The following is a 17,974-nucleotide window of genomic DNA, read 5'->3' on the forward strand; positions in this document are numbered from 1 at the left end:
AAGTTCTCCATCATGGACTCAGGGCAGGTGACGGTTGGCGAGTGTGACACAGTGGATGTTCTGGAAGAGGCATGCCAGGGAAGCTGGGTGCGAGGCCAGAGGAGTGACTGTGGGATTCGTGTCAAATCGACGCGGGCACAGGAAGCTGCTTAATTACTGGGTTGCTGGGGAAGAGGTACTGCAGACCTCTGGCCTAGTAACTACACAGCAAATTACAGCCAAGTACAACTAATTACAGCCAGCAATGTGGAATTATTCAGCGTGATCTCTCTTGTCAAGTGAAGATGATGGGACAGAAAGACTAACAGTTTACAGTGGAAGTTTTGTGCAGGAGGAGAGAAGTCCTGGAGCAACAGTCTGCAGGAGTTGATGCAGAGGAGTAGCAATAGTCTGCATGGGTTATGCAGGGTATCTGCGATCGGCAGTTACAGGGTCAGGGATGTGGATCTCTGTGTGTAAAAACAGAGATCCACGTCCTGTCAGGGAGAAGAGACCGATGGTGTGTGCCTTGTACTTGGGGACAACGATCGGTCACCTCCCCCTACAGTTAGAATCACTCCCTAGGGCACAATTTAACCCCTTGATCGCCCCCCTAGTGTTAACCCCTTCCCTACCAGTCACATTTATGCAGTACATATTTATAGCACTGTTCGCTGTATAAATGTGAAAGGTCCCAAAATAGCGTTGAGTGTCCGATCTGTCCACCGCAGATAACTGCCATTACTAGTAAAAAAAAATATAATAATTTAAAAAAATGTCATAAATCTATCCCCTATTTTGTAGGCACTATACATTTTGCACAAACCAATCACTGAATGCTTATTGCGATTTCTTTTTTTTTCCCACCAAAAATATGTAGAATACATATCGGCCTAAGCTGACTTTGCTCTTGGGAGAAGCCTAGTCTGCACGCTACTGACCTGTGTGTCTATGGAGCCGCCCTCCATAGACTTGCACAATGGGACTTAGGCCCACCCCCACTTCCTGTTCACTACATCTGACAGCAGCAAGAGCCAATGGCTACTGTGTAAGCAGGAAAAGAGGGCAGAATAGATGCAGCCATGCACAGGCTGATCTTTTCTCCCCTTCACACAGGGAAGGGTTGGACACAGAGGAACTGAAAACTTTTTTTGCATTAATGCCTTATGGTAAAAAACGCTTTTAAGTTTAGTAACACTTTAAAGTGTATTTGGAGGAATTGTTTTAAGTTTTGGATAAGTGGTGAGAAGTTCGAAACTCTGCCAGGTTTTTATTGCTGTCTTTGTTCAGTCTTCTGGTGGCAACTGTCACTGAGGCAAAAAATAATGGCAATTCCAAAATTTAAAAGGGTCCCCAGAACCAGGACTAGAGGGGAATTTGTCCAATGGGGACTCTTGTTCTGATGACAACTGTGCAGTTTTCGCTTATTTTCCAGAAAGTTTTCAGGCGTTTTAGCTTTAAGTATATTTTTATCCGCCACTGACGTAAAAGGCTGAACCCTAAGGGCCGGATTCAGGTACATTTGAGCGGGCGTAGCGCAGCTCATTTGCGCTACGCCGACGTAAAATAGAGAGGCAAGGCCAGTATTCACAAAGCACTTGCTCCCTAAGTTACGTTGGCGTAGCGTAAATGGGCCGGCGTAAGCCCGCCGAATTCAAATTAGGAAGGTAATTAAAATTAGCCGTGACCCCATGTAAATGACTTCCCGAACGAACAATGCATGCGCACGCATGCTCAGAATCACGTCGAATTTACGCCCTAAGATACGACGGCTCAATGGCAACGACGTGAACATAACCTACGCCCAGTCCCCATTCACGTATGACTTACGCAAACAACGTAAAATCCGACGGCAGTTCCGACGTCCATACCCTAGACCAGTGGTAGCTGGTCTAAGTCGTCTTGGGCAGTGGTCATCAACCCTGTCCTCAGGGCCCACTAGCAGGCCAGGTTTTATGTATTACCTTGGGGAGATGCAGACTAGAATACTGTAATCACTGCGCAGAAAATGATATCACCTATGATGTATTTCGGTTATCTTGCAAACCTGGCCTGTTAGTGGGCCCTGAGGACAGGGTTGATGACCACTGCACTAGACAACTTAGACCAGCTATTTGGTGGTTTATCTTTACACCGGATGTACACCTTACGTAAACGGCGTAGCTTACTGCGACGGGCGCAAGTACGCTCGTGAATTGGCGTATCTAGGTCATTTACATATTTAATGCGTAAATCAATGGAAGCGCCCCTAGCGGCCAGCGTAAATATGCACCCAAGATACGACGGCGTAGGAGACTTACGTCGGTCGTAGGAAGCCAAAATTCAGGCGTATCTTGTACTATGAATACAGGCGGCGCATCCGTGGACTTACGTGGCGTATCATTAGATACGCCAGCGTAAGTCTTTCTGAATCTGGCCCTAAATATTTAAGTAGGTTCTTGAAATCCACAGGGGTGAGATTTGTTTTCCTGCAATTCATTAGGAGATATGGTCTTGAAAAGTATGCCCTGGTTCCTAGTGATGTTATTCTCTAAGCTGTATATGTCTTCATTCAGCAAGAAACAGGCCAGAGCGGTTTCTTCATTAGATAAATAATAGCGTGTATTATGCTCATATATTATGAATCAGTTGCAGCATTCCATAATGACCCAGAATGTCAATACATTTTAATAATGCATCATTTTGCAGTTGATTTGATCAGTGGTATTTCTTGCGTTGAATTTCAAGTATGATTAGGTGGTGACCTCGAGGAAGTGTGAAGTACTCAGGCACCGTCTTTCTGGATGAATCCTGTGTATTTTCTCTCGGAGATGTTCTTCCGTGATAGACGAGCGTCTCAAGAGAAAGGGGGAGATAATATTCCGTCATAAACATTGGATTTCCCTTGGCGGAGAGAAGAGAGTCCGATAGTGAGGAGCACAGCAATATCTCTGTTCTGCTTCCCTGCATAGAAACCCTATGGAATATTTCAATGCAACGTCTGCGGCTTTATAGGGAAAAGGAAAAGACTTGATTTATTTTGTATAATACAGATAGAGCAGATTGCATTTTAGCGAACAATAGCGTAGTTATAAATACTTGAAGGGAAAATGTTTGAGCTGCCTATAGCAACTTATGCCTTGTTTCCACTGAACGGAACGGTTCGGGTCAGTAGATTTGGAACGGTTTAGAACGGACCGGTCTATTCTCGTGAGCGTTTCCACTGCAAATCGGACTGTCGGGACCATACAGGATTTAGAAAAAATGCCTCGCACGTCCACCAATCAGTGGAATGTATTGCATCTCCGCCCTAATGGAACCGTTCCATTTTCTATGGCCCCACATCTGAAGCAGGACCCAGAAAGGTCCGGTACGGTTCTGTTTTATGGCACACTTTCATAATGGAAACACCCAAAATAGCGTACCGTACCGATCCGCTCAGTGGAAACGAGGCATAAGATTCCTAACATGGAGGCCTGGGCATGGAATGTGACAAGTCAAATGTTACAAGAAAATGTCTTTTGCCCACCAATCAGAGTTACTATTATTATAATGATTCAGGATTTATAACATCAACAGTTTGCACAGTTTGTTACAAAATGGAGGAAGATTGTACAGTTTAGAAACCGGAGGGCCCTGCTCGTTGGCGCTTACATTTCAAAAGGAATGGTTGCAATTGGCAAAACAGATGGTAGCCCTTTCATTCACATTCATGAATCCAAAGCAACTTTGTCTATTTTTTTTTTTGGTTGATCATTGATCTATGAAAAAAAAGAGTGATCATATGTTGAGTGATGGAGGCACGATGGGTCCGGGACATATTCTGACACATAGGGAATGGCCTGACACATGTTTGCAGAAGCGGATCATTTGTGAAAGTGATGGTTTTAATGCATGAGCCGCAATCTCATTTCCAACTGTCAGCGAGCACCGGAGCATAAAAAAAGGGTTTGCTGCAGGGCCAGAAGAAGGTCCCAAAGTTTCATTCATTCCTTCTTTTCCTGTGGTCAGGATCAGATTGAGAGATGTGCTGCTTTCCACATCTGTCACTTTGTCATTTACAACTGATGTATACGGGTAATAAAATCTGAAGACACAAGGAGCTCAATTAAAAAGTTGAAGGCACAGGGAAGCCAAAAACGGTGGCACATTTTCTGCCAGTGTCATTTATGACGTTTTTATATCGTAAAAGTACATACTGTATTGATGCAACTTACACTTTTTACTTACTGTTCCATGTTTTTATCATTGTTTGTCAGGGACAGATGTGTAAAAAAAACTCCCTCTGGTTGAGCATGACAGGGTTTGTAGGCTTAGCTAAGGTGCTCTTAATTCTTTCATAAACTGTTTAGACCACGCAAATTAAACCGTTATAGCTGGATTCAGATACACGTGCCTAACGTTAGGCAGGAGTAGCGTATCTCGTATACGCTACGCCGCCGTAAGTTAGAGAGGCAAGTGCTGTATTCACAAAGCACTTGCGTCCTAAGTTACAGCGGCGTAGCGTAAATGTGCCGGCGTAAGCGCGTCCAATTCAAATTGTGGAGAGGTGGGCGTGTTTTATGTAAATAAAGCATGACCCCACGTAAATGACGTTTTTAACGAACGGCACATGCGCCGTCCGTGGACGTAACCCAGTGCGCATGCTCCAAATTACGCCGCAAAGACGTATTGATTTCAACGTGAACGTAAATTACGCCCAGCCCCATTCACGGACGACTTACACAAACAACGTAAAAATGAGAAAATTCTACGCAGTTCCGACGTCCATGCTTAACATTGGCTGCGCCATCTTTTTGGTGAAATATCTTTAGGCCTGAAAACGCCTTGCGTAAACGGCATATTTTTACTGCGACTGGCAAGCGTATGTTCGTGAATAGGCGTATCTCGCTGATTTACGCATTCTAAGCGTAAATCAGCGTACACGCCCCTAGCGGCCGGCGGAAATAGGCAGCTAAGATACGGCGGCGTAGGAGACTTACGCCGGTTGTATCTTAGCAACATTTAAGCGTATCTCAGTTTGAGCATAAGCTTAATGTTACGACAGCGCAGATTTGGAGTTACGACGGCGTATCTACTGGTACGCCCGTCGTAAGTTTCCTGAATCTGGCTATTAAACAATAGTCTAGCTGTACATTCATTAAAGATCAGCAGACTTATTTTCCTTGGAAGCAATAACAGATTTTCTGCTATATATTACAGTAAAACCTTGGATTGAGAGCATAATTTGTCCCGGAAACATGCTTGTAATCCAAAGCACTTGTGTATCAAAGCAAATTTCCCCATAAGAAAAAATGGAAACTCAATTGATTCGTTCCACAGCCTTCATAGGTCCTTGAGTTTTTAGTCCATATAAAAATATTATAGCAATGTAACCATAAAATATCCATCCACAAATGGAAGCCTCCACAAGGGGATTAGAAGAAAAATCCAGCAGGAGCTACAGAGTATAAAAGAAAAGAGAGGCGCCTCTAAGTGCAGCAATAAGTTACTAAATGTTGTACCTTCATTAAATGTAACCATATTGCTACACGTAGAGGCGCCTCTCTTCTCTTTTATACTCCGTTGTGACATGACGCTACTTTTATAAGTATCAAGACATCGCTTGTATAGCAAGTCAAAATGTATTAAAAAATTGTGCAAAACGCTCTCAAACCAAGTTACTCTCAAACCAAGGTTTTACTGTACAAACAATTTTTTACAAAAAATTCTGTAACATTATTCTATTACTCATAGTTCATATTGGGTGCTTCCATAATGCAGTGTTTGCAATGTGTACTGAGCTCTCTAGTAAGAAAGCCCAGCACTAGCTATGCATTTTTAAACAGTTTATGCAGGTTAAGCCTATCCAAACAGGCATTATCTGTGTGTTTAATCCGATATCCTGCTATACTGGACACAACACAGGCTATTCACAGACTTTTTAAGTGGCTTTGTTGCTTCATACTCTCCACCTGCTGCCTTAAGTTGGAATATATGAAATATTTATATGTCTTACACTTTTTTTGTTGCATTTAACTCCTTGTCACCCTCGTAACACATGTGTGGTGGCAAAGAGTGGGGGCTTTAACACATAAATATAGGCGTCCACGAATGGCCAAGTTGCCCCTAGTACATAACTGAGCTGTCATAGAGAGCTGGCAGGAGGGTCTCCCAATCATGACATAGAACATGGTTGGGGACTTTGAATGAGGCATATAGACTGCCACACCAGCACATGCCTCCATCCCCGAAATTGGAAAAAGAAAAGAAGTTGGGACTTTAAATGAGATCTCCCAATCATGTGACCACTGTGACAGCCAATCAGAGTGGTCACATGATCAGGAAGTTCAACCCACCTCCTGTGCATATAGACTCGCTTAAAGGGACATTGGGGCTAGGCAGGAAGGGGTAAAAGCCCAACTCCCACCTAAACTTTGTTACAGAGCTTGGAAGCGTCATCATATTGGTCAGGTTTTTATTGCTGTCTGTTTCCAACTTCAGTTGAGATTCCAAAGCTTTCTCTAGCTCAGAAACCAATGTCTGATTTGCTCATGGCAACCAACAAACTTTGCCCTTTCATGGGGGGGTCTAGATTTCAGTTAGGTGCCCCACAAGCCAACTCTATTATGATGGCCTCACAACCCTAAAATCTGTGATCACAGCATTACATCGACCCCAAGTATTACAAATATGGGTATTATAAATGCAGTTAAATATGTAGCTATTATTTTCTCACCTAAAGCATGACATGAAAAAATAATGAAACGGGGGCTAGTTTACCATCCCCCTAGAATCCTAGCTATTCTACAAATTCATGCCTGCCTTTCATGGTCTCACTCGATGCTGGAGGATAAATAGAAGATGCTAAATTGTAGCCGCTATTCATACAGAAATGTTTACACTTGAGGATCTATTTGAGGGCCACTATCAATCAAACTTCCTACCCATAGAACCTTTGAAGATGGGGCTGTATTGTAAAGGATCTTCAATTCTGCTCATGTGCTATAATCCAATATTGGGCTTAGCGATGAGCATTTATAAAACTCAAGCAGACTAAAAACTGGGCAGTTTCTGATGTTTATGAAAACTATGCAAATATGGTAATTTTTGTACTTTACAGATTATGTAAAAATAACCAGCTGTATATTCTGCACATCAGAAAACCAAGCACACTTTGAGGAAGAAATAAACCATGCATAGAACCTGCCCCGCGCAAGCTGTCCCCCAGCGTCTATGTTGACCTTTTTTTTCTTCCATTAGCAAAGAAAACTGCTGAATTTTAAATGGATCGATCCTTAGGTATAACTTGCCGAGGGATCTGTGAGTGATTTTAATTGAAACAGCATTTGATACATTTGCACAAATTAGCTGGATGTTTCTCTAATTAACAAAGCTCTGTGTGTTTTGTGTTCCAGTCTGCAGCACCCCACCTGTCAACATGAAAGTGCAACCAGTAAATAAGACGGCTTTGTTGGTGACCTGGAACCAGCCTGACATTATCTACCACCCACCCATCATGAATTACATGGTTTCCTACAGCTGGACCAAGAATGAGGAGGAGAAGGAGAAAACGTATACAAAGGACAGCGATAAAGAACTGGTATGGGTCCAGGTTTAAAATGGTTACTAATTAAGGCTGTTGGAAAAATCCATAAAAAAAAAAATAGAAACCGTGAAACTTTTCTTTTTGTTATGTGTCAGTTTTTAAATTTTAGATCTGAATTAAAAATAAGTTAATAGAAAATCACGCTATCAAGACCCTTTAAAGACTTTAGTAGGAAGGTCTTTATATTGCATGGCACTCTACAACCTGAAGCTCAATCTGTGGTCTTTTAGTACTTTTTGTGCAGCCCTCAGGCCCCAGTAATCTGAATTTTCTCTAACATTCATTTCTTTGAGCCATTGAAAGGAAAATATTTAATTGTCTTTTAGGTAAATGGTTTTGTGTATCTTTTCACCTTTTTATTTTTTTATGTATTTTTGTTTTGATAATGGTAACAAATGGGGCTACAGTAAATTTCTTTATCGTACATCATGGGACACAGAGTTGGGCTATTATTCCTTACTGGGTTATATGCCGTCTCTAGGTGAATGCTCTACCAGTGTCCAAAGTCTTAGACAAAGTCTGCCCCTATATAACTCCCATACAGGAAGTACTTCAGTTTTTTACCAGTGTCTGCAAGGTGCACGTTTTTATTTTTTTTTAGCTCTCTCAAGCTCCAGGCCTTGAGTCCCAAAAAGGTTCTTAAATGAATCAATTGATTGACCGATCAGATCCATTTGAGAAAAGCTTATATGCTTAAACAAAATGGTACCCGAGCCTCGCAAAGAAGACGTGAGGATCCTGCGAGGTTTTGCCTGTAATGCGAAATTTGTGCGATGGACCCTGCGTAGTGGAATCCTGGACACTACAGAGCTAAGGCATTCCTGCAGGGTGCTGTATTGGTCCCATGATGTATTCGAAGAAAATGATTTTACAGGTAAGTATGATGGAAAAGTTATATTTTTAAGGGGGCTTTAGGCAACACAAATGTGACTACATTAATTTGTAAAGGAACTGTAATGGTGGTCTCTAATTCTGACTTATCATGTCCTCCATCTTTGGCTGTTTTCTGTGTTATGTCCTCAGTGTTCTACATTCCTGTAGCTTGTCTGCATTTTCTGACAATCTCCTGTAACCTGCATCCTGTATTTTGTATTGGGTACACATATTGAATCCCATTGGTAATTTCAGAAGCCACACTTGGGGCCCTTATACCCATCAAATGGACCAATATTGCTCTATGGCAGGGGTCTACAAACTTTCTAAACAAAGGACTAATTTACTGACCTTCATACTTTAGGGAGACCGGACTGTTGCCAGTAGGAGTAGAAAATGTCTAGGCTTGGTAGTCAGTGGGAGAAAAAATATTATTGACCCCATAGTGTTAGTGGGAGCATTTGGCCCCCGTCATTGGTGTCAGTGGGTGGAAATAGTGCCCCATCGTCGGTGTCAGTGGGAGGAATTGTGCCCCATTGTTGTATCAGTGGGAAGAATAGTATTCCTGTAATCTAAATAATGAAAAGAATAATTCCCCATCATTGGGTGCCAGTGAGGGGGAATTATGCCCTGTTGGCATTAGTGGAAAGAAAGGTACCTCATTGTTGGTGCCACTAGGAGCAATAGTTCCACAAGGGCTGGATAAATGCAAAGGACCCCAGTTTGGAAACCACTGCTCTACAGTATCCCTAAGTAATTGTAAACCACCTAGTCATTGGATGTTTCCGCTTCCAGTGTTTTATGGGATTCCACTGGCCAAAGCTCATGGGTGATTGAAAAATCTTGCCCAGTTTCTGTTGTACTCTTGATAACAGGATTTAAAAAATGACTGCATCCCCAAAGACGGGGTGTGTCCCTCTTCTTTGACAAACTGTTCTGTATAATCTTGTATCCCTGACCATTTGCTCTGTTTTATAAGACAGCTGCAAAATGGCCACCATGGGCCTCCTGCTCCTATTTGGAGCCTACCTTGTGGCTGTGAGTAGTAAATAGCAAGAAAAAAGTATATACCCGATTTTAAAACCATAGTCCAAAACATAAATACCTAAAAATATCCACGTAAACCCAATGCACCTTCACGTTGGAGCCATTAAATGTTGTTGTAAAAATGTAGGCCAGCAAGTAAAAAAACGGGATGATCTCGCACATTACTTTGAGGTAGGTTGTACAAGAACCACACAGAGCTATTTGCTTACTGAAAAAAATGCACACAATAGTTTTCCCTTTTAAAAAAAAGCTTTGACCAGTTAGAGAAACAACATGACATGGCAGAATTGCTTTCAAATGCAAATATAATTTCACTTCTGCACACTATTTTAAGATTTCCACAGTTCAGCATTCTCCACACCGGCTTTACCCTTGCAAGGAATCAAAGTGAGACTTGCAGGTTTTCGGAGCGATTCATTTACTGTTAATCTGGAGAGGCCAGTAACATAATGAAATCTGTAATTGTGTATGTACATGAGAAATGCCAGCTGGAACAATACCATTCCTAATGACTTCCTACTTTGTTAGATTTTATTTTAGAGCGTGCCATCCTTTGGGCTGCTCCACAAGTTATAAAATAGCACTCCCAGATAAAGATTACTTCCCTTCATTTCCATTTATATTCCATCTGCCCCCTCTAGACCTTGTTATCTGGGTCACGTAAGGGAGGTGCTCTGGTTCACAAAGCTGGAGAAGAATCGGCTGAAAAGCTCAGAAGGTTACAATGTTCCCGAAACCCTCTTCTTTGTCAGAATTAGACACACTCTGGGGACATCAGAGGTGAACAAGTACAATAACTAATTAGCAAAAGCAACTTGACCAGAGCTTCATCTTATCAATTAAAAAAAATATTTCTGCAATCCTAATCTACCCGTAGTGAGTCAGCATGCATTAAAGTTGTACAACCTGCCACTAAAGAGACCTGTGAGCTGTCATTTCTGACCTCCTGATGAAAATGCTGGTTGCCCGGCAGTTATGATCCTCTGATTGCAATACATTCAGAGTCTCTGGCTCAGAGCAAGTATGCAGATCAGCAAAGCAGAAGAAAAGTCAGAGGTTTGTATCTGTCAAAAGTATTGATGCGAGACGATCAGCATGACAACCGGTCAATAAGCATTGACGGGGTATAGGTCAGCAGTGTCAGCTCTTGTTTCCCTCATAGCAGGTTTGCTTTAATGTATGAATTTTATAAAGTAGGATGTTTTTTTAATGGTCGATGTGATGAAGTGAGGTATAACCGTTTTATGGGATGGTTCAGGACACCTTTTGCTGCAAATAAAATGTGATAGACGTGATTTAATTATGCAAGATTGATTCACGCGATTACCACTCTATTGCACTATTGTCACTTTATTCAGTCATTATCAATTACGTCTGATCCAACACTAACCTATATAGCCCTGTAAAGAAAAATTGAGTATACATACCTTTTTTGAAGCCGTTCTGCCCAGTCACCAGTGGCGAAAACACGTCCGACAATGGCTGTGAAATGAATGGGAAGGGACGTCACCCATAGCGTTACTATGGGGCTTCTGTTGTCGGACATGTTCTCTGCACCCGCCTCCACAGCGAAGGTGCGGTTGACAGCTCAGCGTGGGAGCAGGTCGGATCAGCTTCAGAAAAGGTATGTATATATTTTTTTACAGGGCTAGATGGGTTAGTGTTATTTCGGGGGTGTCTATAGATGCAGGGATTTTAGTTTTAGCATGAACTTCTACTTTAACTTTCCTTCTTTGTGAGTGTAGCGCTTACCCCCGAAGGAGCCGCTGATAATTGATTGGGTGGCACATTTACCTCACAGCTCCTTTTTCTTTCACAGTCTAGGGGTGGATGATGCATCATACAGCAGTAGTAAAGGAATGTCCTCACAGAAGTGTATTTTTATGTGCTCTTTATTAAAAACAATGAACCAGTGGTAAAACAGGGATAGAGGTTGAACAGGAGAAGGCAGATTCAGGCGCAATATTTGTAACAGTCCCGCTCCCTTAAGTAACACTTTCACGCCACTCCTGCTTGAGTGGGCCCAGCGCACCCGGACAGGCCTCTCTCACCGACACAGCAGCCGGAGCACCGATCGAACTTCTTCAGACGAGGCCTCTGCCACAGACCCTCCTGAATGGACGTTAGGGAGGCACCTCTGCCACAGGCCCTCTCTGATTGCGGATAGGGAGGAGAACCCTCCTTGACAGGACTATGCCTGGATCTTCCTCTTAACGTCGCCCAAGTACCGACTGACAGGGAATCAATCCTTCCATGTCCAGCTACCTTGAGCCCCGGTGGTTCGTCGAAATCCTCTTGGATCGCCAGTCTCTCACCGGCGCCCCTCAGACGGACTCCCCACCGAACAGCAGCATAGCTTGGGATCCTCAGGGAGTGGGGGCCCAGTCAATCACTAGGTCCCTGCCACTGCTCAAACGTTCCGGACCAACAAACCCCCGGAACACTGCGTGGCACGCACGCCCCAGCCAGGTAGGCCATAATGCCGGGACGCGGTGATGTGGTCACCCTAAAGGTGGGTGCCACACTGCAAGACAACCCCCCAAAAAATGGCGTCTGTCCCATAAGTCCCCTCTCTCGGCATGCCCAGCGAGGCACCACCCTCCTGATTGGCCTGCCGAGAAAGAGCACCCAAACCTTAACTACAATGCTGCCACCTACTGCACCGGGGTGGGAAGAGCACCCCAGCGCAACAGAATGAGCCCACAGCACAGCCAAGCTGAAACAGAGACCCTAACTAAACATTGTAATTGAAGTCAGAGTCCTTTACACTCTGACCACCCTCTAAATTTCGACAGCACGGGTACTTGGAAGTAACCCGGCACTACATGAGCAAACTAGTGGTTTTTTTTTTTTTTTTTTAGCTTCTAGGCACAAGCTCTCTAACTTAAAGAATGACTAAAAATCTTAGTAGAACTAAACCCACATATCCTTTACAGCCAAGGAAGCTGCCATCTTAGCCTCTGTTTTATATGGAATTCCAATAGTGCTGCACATGTGATTAGTTATGACACCAGTCATTTGACGACTTCATGGTTCGGTTGAGAGCACAAGCAATTATGTCAGTTTTTATTGAAGGTTTTCGGAAACTGTTAAAGCAGAATCAACCTTCATTCTAGCACTGCAGTGTCCTAGAGCTCTCTCACTGGCAGCTGACATCTTCAGACACTCTGCTTTCAAGGATCTTTCAAGCTCTTTTTTTTATTGGCTGGGCTGAGATGTCAGTTCATTCATCTCGGCATTGACTAAATTGAACTGCATAGGCACAGCTCTGTGTACAGGGTGGACAGACAGGTAAGAACTTCAATGCAGGAGAGACCATTTGTAATTTCCCCCCCTAAAGTTCCACTTTAAATCAGTGGGTTTAGTTCCACTTTAACATTCATAACTTTGTTAGTTTTAGGGTTCATGGAAAATCTCCACTTGAACGTGTGTGGTTTAACAGCAAAGTGACTACACCAAAGATGTAAGGTGAGGGTACATATTTAGCCAGTGGTATAGCTGCTGGTTTATGGTCTCCAGTACAAATTTTGGACTGGGACCCTCCCCATGTTTAGTAGCTACCCCCCTCATACCTAACTGCCTGCCTGTGAATTTACTATAATGCTAAGCAGGTTGCCACATAGGTGGGGATGTGCTGGATGGCAGAGCCACATAGGTATATTACAAAGTAGGCTGAATTTCTTCCAGTAAACATGTGGAGTATTGATTATGGATCCATGGTGTAGTGGTGACATATGGCCCTCTCTTTGCTAATACCAGTTAACCTGCTGGCAGTTGCTACAGCACCCTCATGCTTCAGACCTTGTCCTGGAAAGTATGCCATGGGAATATAGTAAATGAATGACCAAGCACAGGGGTGATAGGAAAGTATCCCTGTTCAGTTCTACTAATCCATCTGGAGCTCTTTGATTAAGGAGTGTTAGGGCTCTTTCACACGAAGCGGATCCGTATTGATCCGCTCCGTTAGCCTGTTTGGCTCAGCGGGGATTCCTCCGTTAATCCCCGCTGAGCTGTCGGCTGACAGGGCGGTCCCTGCACACAGTGCAGAGACTGCCCTGTCTCTCCTCCGCTCTCCCCTATGGGGAATCGGATGAATACGGACCGCCTGTCCGTATTCATCTGATCCGATCCGTCAGACAGAAGAAAAATAGGGTTTTCTTCCGTCTGAAAAACCGGATCCTGACGGAGGCGGGTGATTACGGACGTTGGTGGATGCTCCATCCGCTAACGGCCGTGATCCCATAGGGAACCATTGTAAGTCCGCAAACGGACTTATGAAAAGCGGACCATTCGTCCGCTGGTGTGAAAGGGCCCTAAGGCAAGGAAGGTGGCCTAGGAACCTGCCCAGGGGCCCAGTCACAGTTGACTGCCATGACCCCAATTGTTGTTCAACTTTATTTCAAACTTTGAGCAGCTCATCATTTTATACCTAAATACTTTTCTGCTATACCAGAGTTCTTCTATATGCTTGAATAAAACACAGAGACAGATAACTCCTGCCGGTTTTAAGTGAAGCATCAATACTTTTTCTCCGGTAACAAAGGACATTTCATTGTTCTGCTTGAAGAGTAAATTGAGAGAGCGAGGGTTGTGCGCCGTACTCATTATTTACGGGGGATACTTACGATAGCGCCTTTGGCTTGGGCATGTAGCACCGACACTTCATCGGTTTTATTGCTCAATAAAAAAATAGGCATAAAAGCCAGAGAGACAAACAAGTAAAAAAAAATACATAGATTCCAATGGATCTATCATTTATTAGCCTCATAAATATTTTCCGACAGTTCTTTGTGAAGGCGAGCATTATTGAGCTCTGTAAATTGCTTTTTTAATGACATCCATGACCATTTTAAATTAATACCATGTAGTGTATTTAGGGACTTGGAGGTTTTTGGGCAAGTGTTTTTACGGGGTGTGATGTGAATATATAAATATGAAAGTGCACGTTGTGATGAGGAATTTCCCAGCTGCTGGTGTTAAGCTTCACGGGGGAACTTGTCATTCTCGGAATTGCTAACTCTCGATGCTTTCTCTTGCTCTCGTCTTCAACAGAAAGCCATCATCAACCACGTGTCACCTGACATTCTCTACCTGTTTAGAGTGCAAGCAGTGTGCCGCAATGACATGCGCAGTGACTTCAGTCAAACAATGCTTTTTCAAGGTAAGGGCTCTGATTGGATTGTATGTGTAATAAGAAACCGCAGCTGATATAACCATGGGTGGTACAGGAGTATCAAAATTACAGCATACCGTGTTATATTTTATACTGGTCATAATGCATTGTACAGTATAATCATTTCCTATAAGATTTGTAATCCTTATTGGTTTTGTTTTCTGATGTTTTGCCTTTATGGATTAAAGGATCACTGCATTTTTATTTCAGATCCACAAGCCACCATTGTTTCTACAGGCTGAGCAAACAAATGCATTGAAGAGATCAGTGTCTTTCCTCACCATGGCCTTACAACCTCCAGCTTTTAATTATATCTTGCTATGCTGCTGTAGAAGCTGCACCTGCCCATTAGAGGGAGCTCTTGGGAGCCAGACTCCTAATTTCATGTAATGCAGAGCCTTCCTCCCAAGTGCTCCCTCTACTGACTGCTGGGAGAAAGTTCAGAGCCACAGCAGCATGTAAATTGAAGCTGGGAGGCTGCAAGCCAAGCAGAAGGAACACACACCTCTTTTCAAATAAAATATTGTATATATATATTTTTTTGTGTATCCTGCAGGGACAGCTAATGGGTCTGCACCCAATGTAAACTTAACCCTTACTGGGTGATATTAAAGTGATTGTAAAGATGTTTTCACTTTTAATAACCAAAATGTTATACCTAACTGCTCTTTGCAATGGTTTTGCACAGAGCAGCCCAGAACCTACTCTTCTGGGGTCCCCTGCCAGTGCTCTTAGCTGCTCCTCTTCTCCGTGTGCTATGGAGGGCACACACGTGGGCTTGATTCTGAGCCGGGCTATGAGCGTCTTCAGACACAGCGTAGCTCGGCCCTGCCCCACACTCCCACTTATCATGACTTGACTGAGAGCAGCAGAAGCTAATGGCTCCTGCTGCTCTCAGCCAAGTTTGTGAGCACGGAAAGGGGAGAGAAGAACTGAAGCTGGGCACATCGCTAGATGGATACAGGACTCAAGTAAGTGTAAGGGGGCTGGGGGGGCACTGGAAGGTTTTTACTTTAATGTAGAAAATGCATTAAGGTAAAAAACCTCTAGCCTTTACAACCACGTTGTTTGGTCAAGCACTGCATATTCAAAACAATTGCTGCATTTTTTTTACTATCTTAATTTATTTTGCACCACAGAGAGACTAATCTCCCGCCTCTTTCAGACACTTCCTGTCTACACTCACCGGTCACTTTATTGGGTACACCTGTTCCATTGCTTGGTAACACAAATTGCTAATCAGCCAATCACATGGCAGCAACTTAATGCATTTAGGCATCTAGATGTGGTGAAGACGTCTTGCTAAAGTTAAAACCGAGCATAAGAATTGGGAAGAAGGGATTAAAGGGACTTTGAGCTTGGCATGGTTGTTGGTGCCAGATAGGCTGGTCTGAGTATTTAAAAAACTGCTGATCTACTGGGATTTTCACGCACGACAATCTCTCAGGTTTTCAGAGAATGGTCCTAAAAGGAGAAAACATCCAGTGAGCGGCAGTTGTGTGGACAAAAATGGTTTGTTGCTGTCACAAGGAATGTATATATCCCCTGTGACAGTAATAGGCAGTGACGGGTTCTCTTCATGGAGACATCTGGGGTCTATAAAGACCCCAAATCCCTCATTTGCACTTAAAAGCATTCAAAACGCTGTTTTGAATACTGTAATTTTTTTCAGTTTGTCGCCTTTAAGGCTCCAGTAAACAGGAAGTTATGTCATGACACCACTTCCGGGTTACAAGATCTGATCAATGCCAATTCTGGCTTTGTTTGGGTCTCTAGCCGGCCGGCATGCAGGCTGGTCGCTCAGGCCTCCCTTGGGATTGGAAGACCCGTGGGGGGCGGGCTGTTGGTTGTTATAAGAAAGCAGCTGCACGCTTTTGTACAACCCCTTTGAGCCGAAGGCCGCTTAATTGCGTTACGTTGGCGTTAAGAGTTTAAAGTCATTGTAAAAGACATGAAATATGAACACGGCATATCCCTCTATAGTGTGTACTTGTTTCAATAAAAGGAATAAAGTGATTGTAAAGTCTTTGTTATATCTCTACTATCAGCATGAATCCGTTCTGACAAGTTTTCCTGACACCAATAGAAAAATGGTGCCAGAAGAGGGATCTTCAGCTGATTTTTGGCCTCCGCTCTGGTCCTGTGTGCTGTCTGAAGGGGGAAGTGCATCTTCCTTCCAATTAGCTCTCCTCACTGTAACTTCTGTGCTCCACCCCCTTTCTTCTGAACTCTCAGACAAACTTATAAATTCTGCACTTTGAGCAGATGTAGAGAAGACTGCAGATAGACGGATACAACTGATGTAGTAGGATTTGCTTTATCTCTGTATCTCCTGAAGATAGGCCCTTCACTGGGTATATGTAAGGCTTTACAACCACTACAGTCGTTCTTTAAAAATACAATTCCCCAAAGCAATGCCATTGAGCAGGTAATTCCATTCTTGTGAAAATAATTTGTTTCTCCTTTATAGAGAACGAATGTTTATTATCAACGACCCTAACCATCGACAAGTCAGTTTCATTTATTTTCTCCATTGCAGTACCGGCAGCGACTTTTGAAATCTAAGAAATAAGCTGTCAGGCATCAAATAGGCGCCCTGTATTTTGTAATTAAGATATGCAAAAATAAATTAACTTTGTGTTTGACAACGTGTGAACGGTTAGTGGGAAAACATGGGATTGGCAGGCATCTGCAGCAGAAATGACAGGTCTGGCATTGTTACTCAAAAATACTAAATTAAGCAAATATTTACTGGATACTTTGTAGAGTGGAAAAAAAAGTTGATGTTTTCATGGATGGTAAACCTGAAAATTAATCTGGATAGACGTTGCCTGCTGACAGCCCCTACAGAGGAGTAATGGAGCGGTAGCTGCTGAACTTGCAAGTCTTCACATACGATCCTAAATCAATCTGTTAAGCTTAATTAGTGCATCTGTTGTTGGCTCCGGAGAGGTCCGGAGCTATAGAACGTTACTTACCCCAAGCACTCGAACATTCTTTACCGGTGACCCAACCACAGTAGAGAACACCAGTGGAGCTGAGCTTCTAAGGGCCTTCATTAATATGAGAATCCTTCAAGGAGATGTCTTATGAATCTACGCTTTCCAGTTTTCTATAATAAATCTCAATGCCAAGGGTTTTAAGTTTCTTACTCAAATTTGAGCTCTTGCCAAAACTTTTTTTTTTATTTTGTTTCTACCCAAGCGGGAAAGGGTCAGGTTTTCATTGCTGCTTGTGTCCTTGCTGGAGACATGTCAATGGGACAGGAAGTGAGTAGACATGAATAAAAACCTGAGCGTGTGTTCAGCTTTTACTCACTTAGCCAGATTCAGGTA

At 43.2% G+C, this 17,974-nt stretch overlaps 1 protein-coding gene across 5 annotated transcripts in view; it reads left to right on the forward strand.

Moving 5' to 3' along the window:
* Positions 1 to 17,974, forward strand: part of PTPRG (protein tyrosine phosphatase receptor type G) — a 634,330-nt gene that overhangs the window by 439,111 nt on the left and 177,245 nt on the right. For all 5 annotated transcript variants that reach the window (XM_040359120.1, XM_040359115.1, XM_040359118.1 and 2 more), the window contains exons 9-10: positions 7,356 to 7,540; positions 14,519 to 14,627. In XM_040359120.1, the coding sequence (XP_040215054.1) occupies positions 7,356 to 7,540; positions 14,519 to 14,627 (294 nt within the window). The remainder of the gene's footprint in view (positions 1 to 7,355; positions 7,541 to 14,518; positions 14,628 to 17,974) is intronic.

The sequence above is a fragment of the Rana temporaria genome, chromosome 7 (assembly GCF_905171775.1).
Source record: "Rana temporaria chromosome 7, aRanTem1.1, whole genome shotgun sequence".
In the NCBI taxonomy this organism is placed as follows: Eukaryota; Metazoa; Chordata; class Amphibia; order Anura; family Ranidae; genus Rana; species Rana temporaria.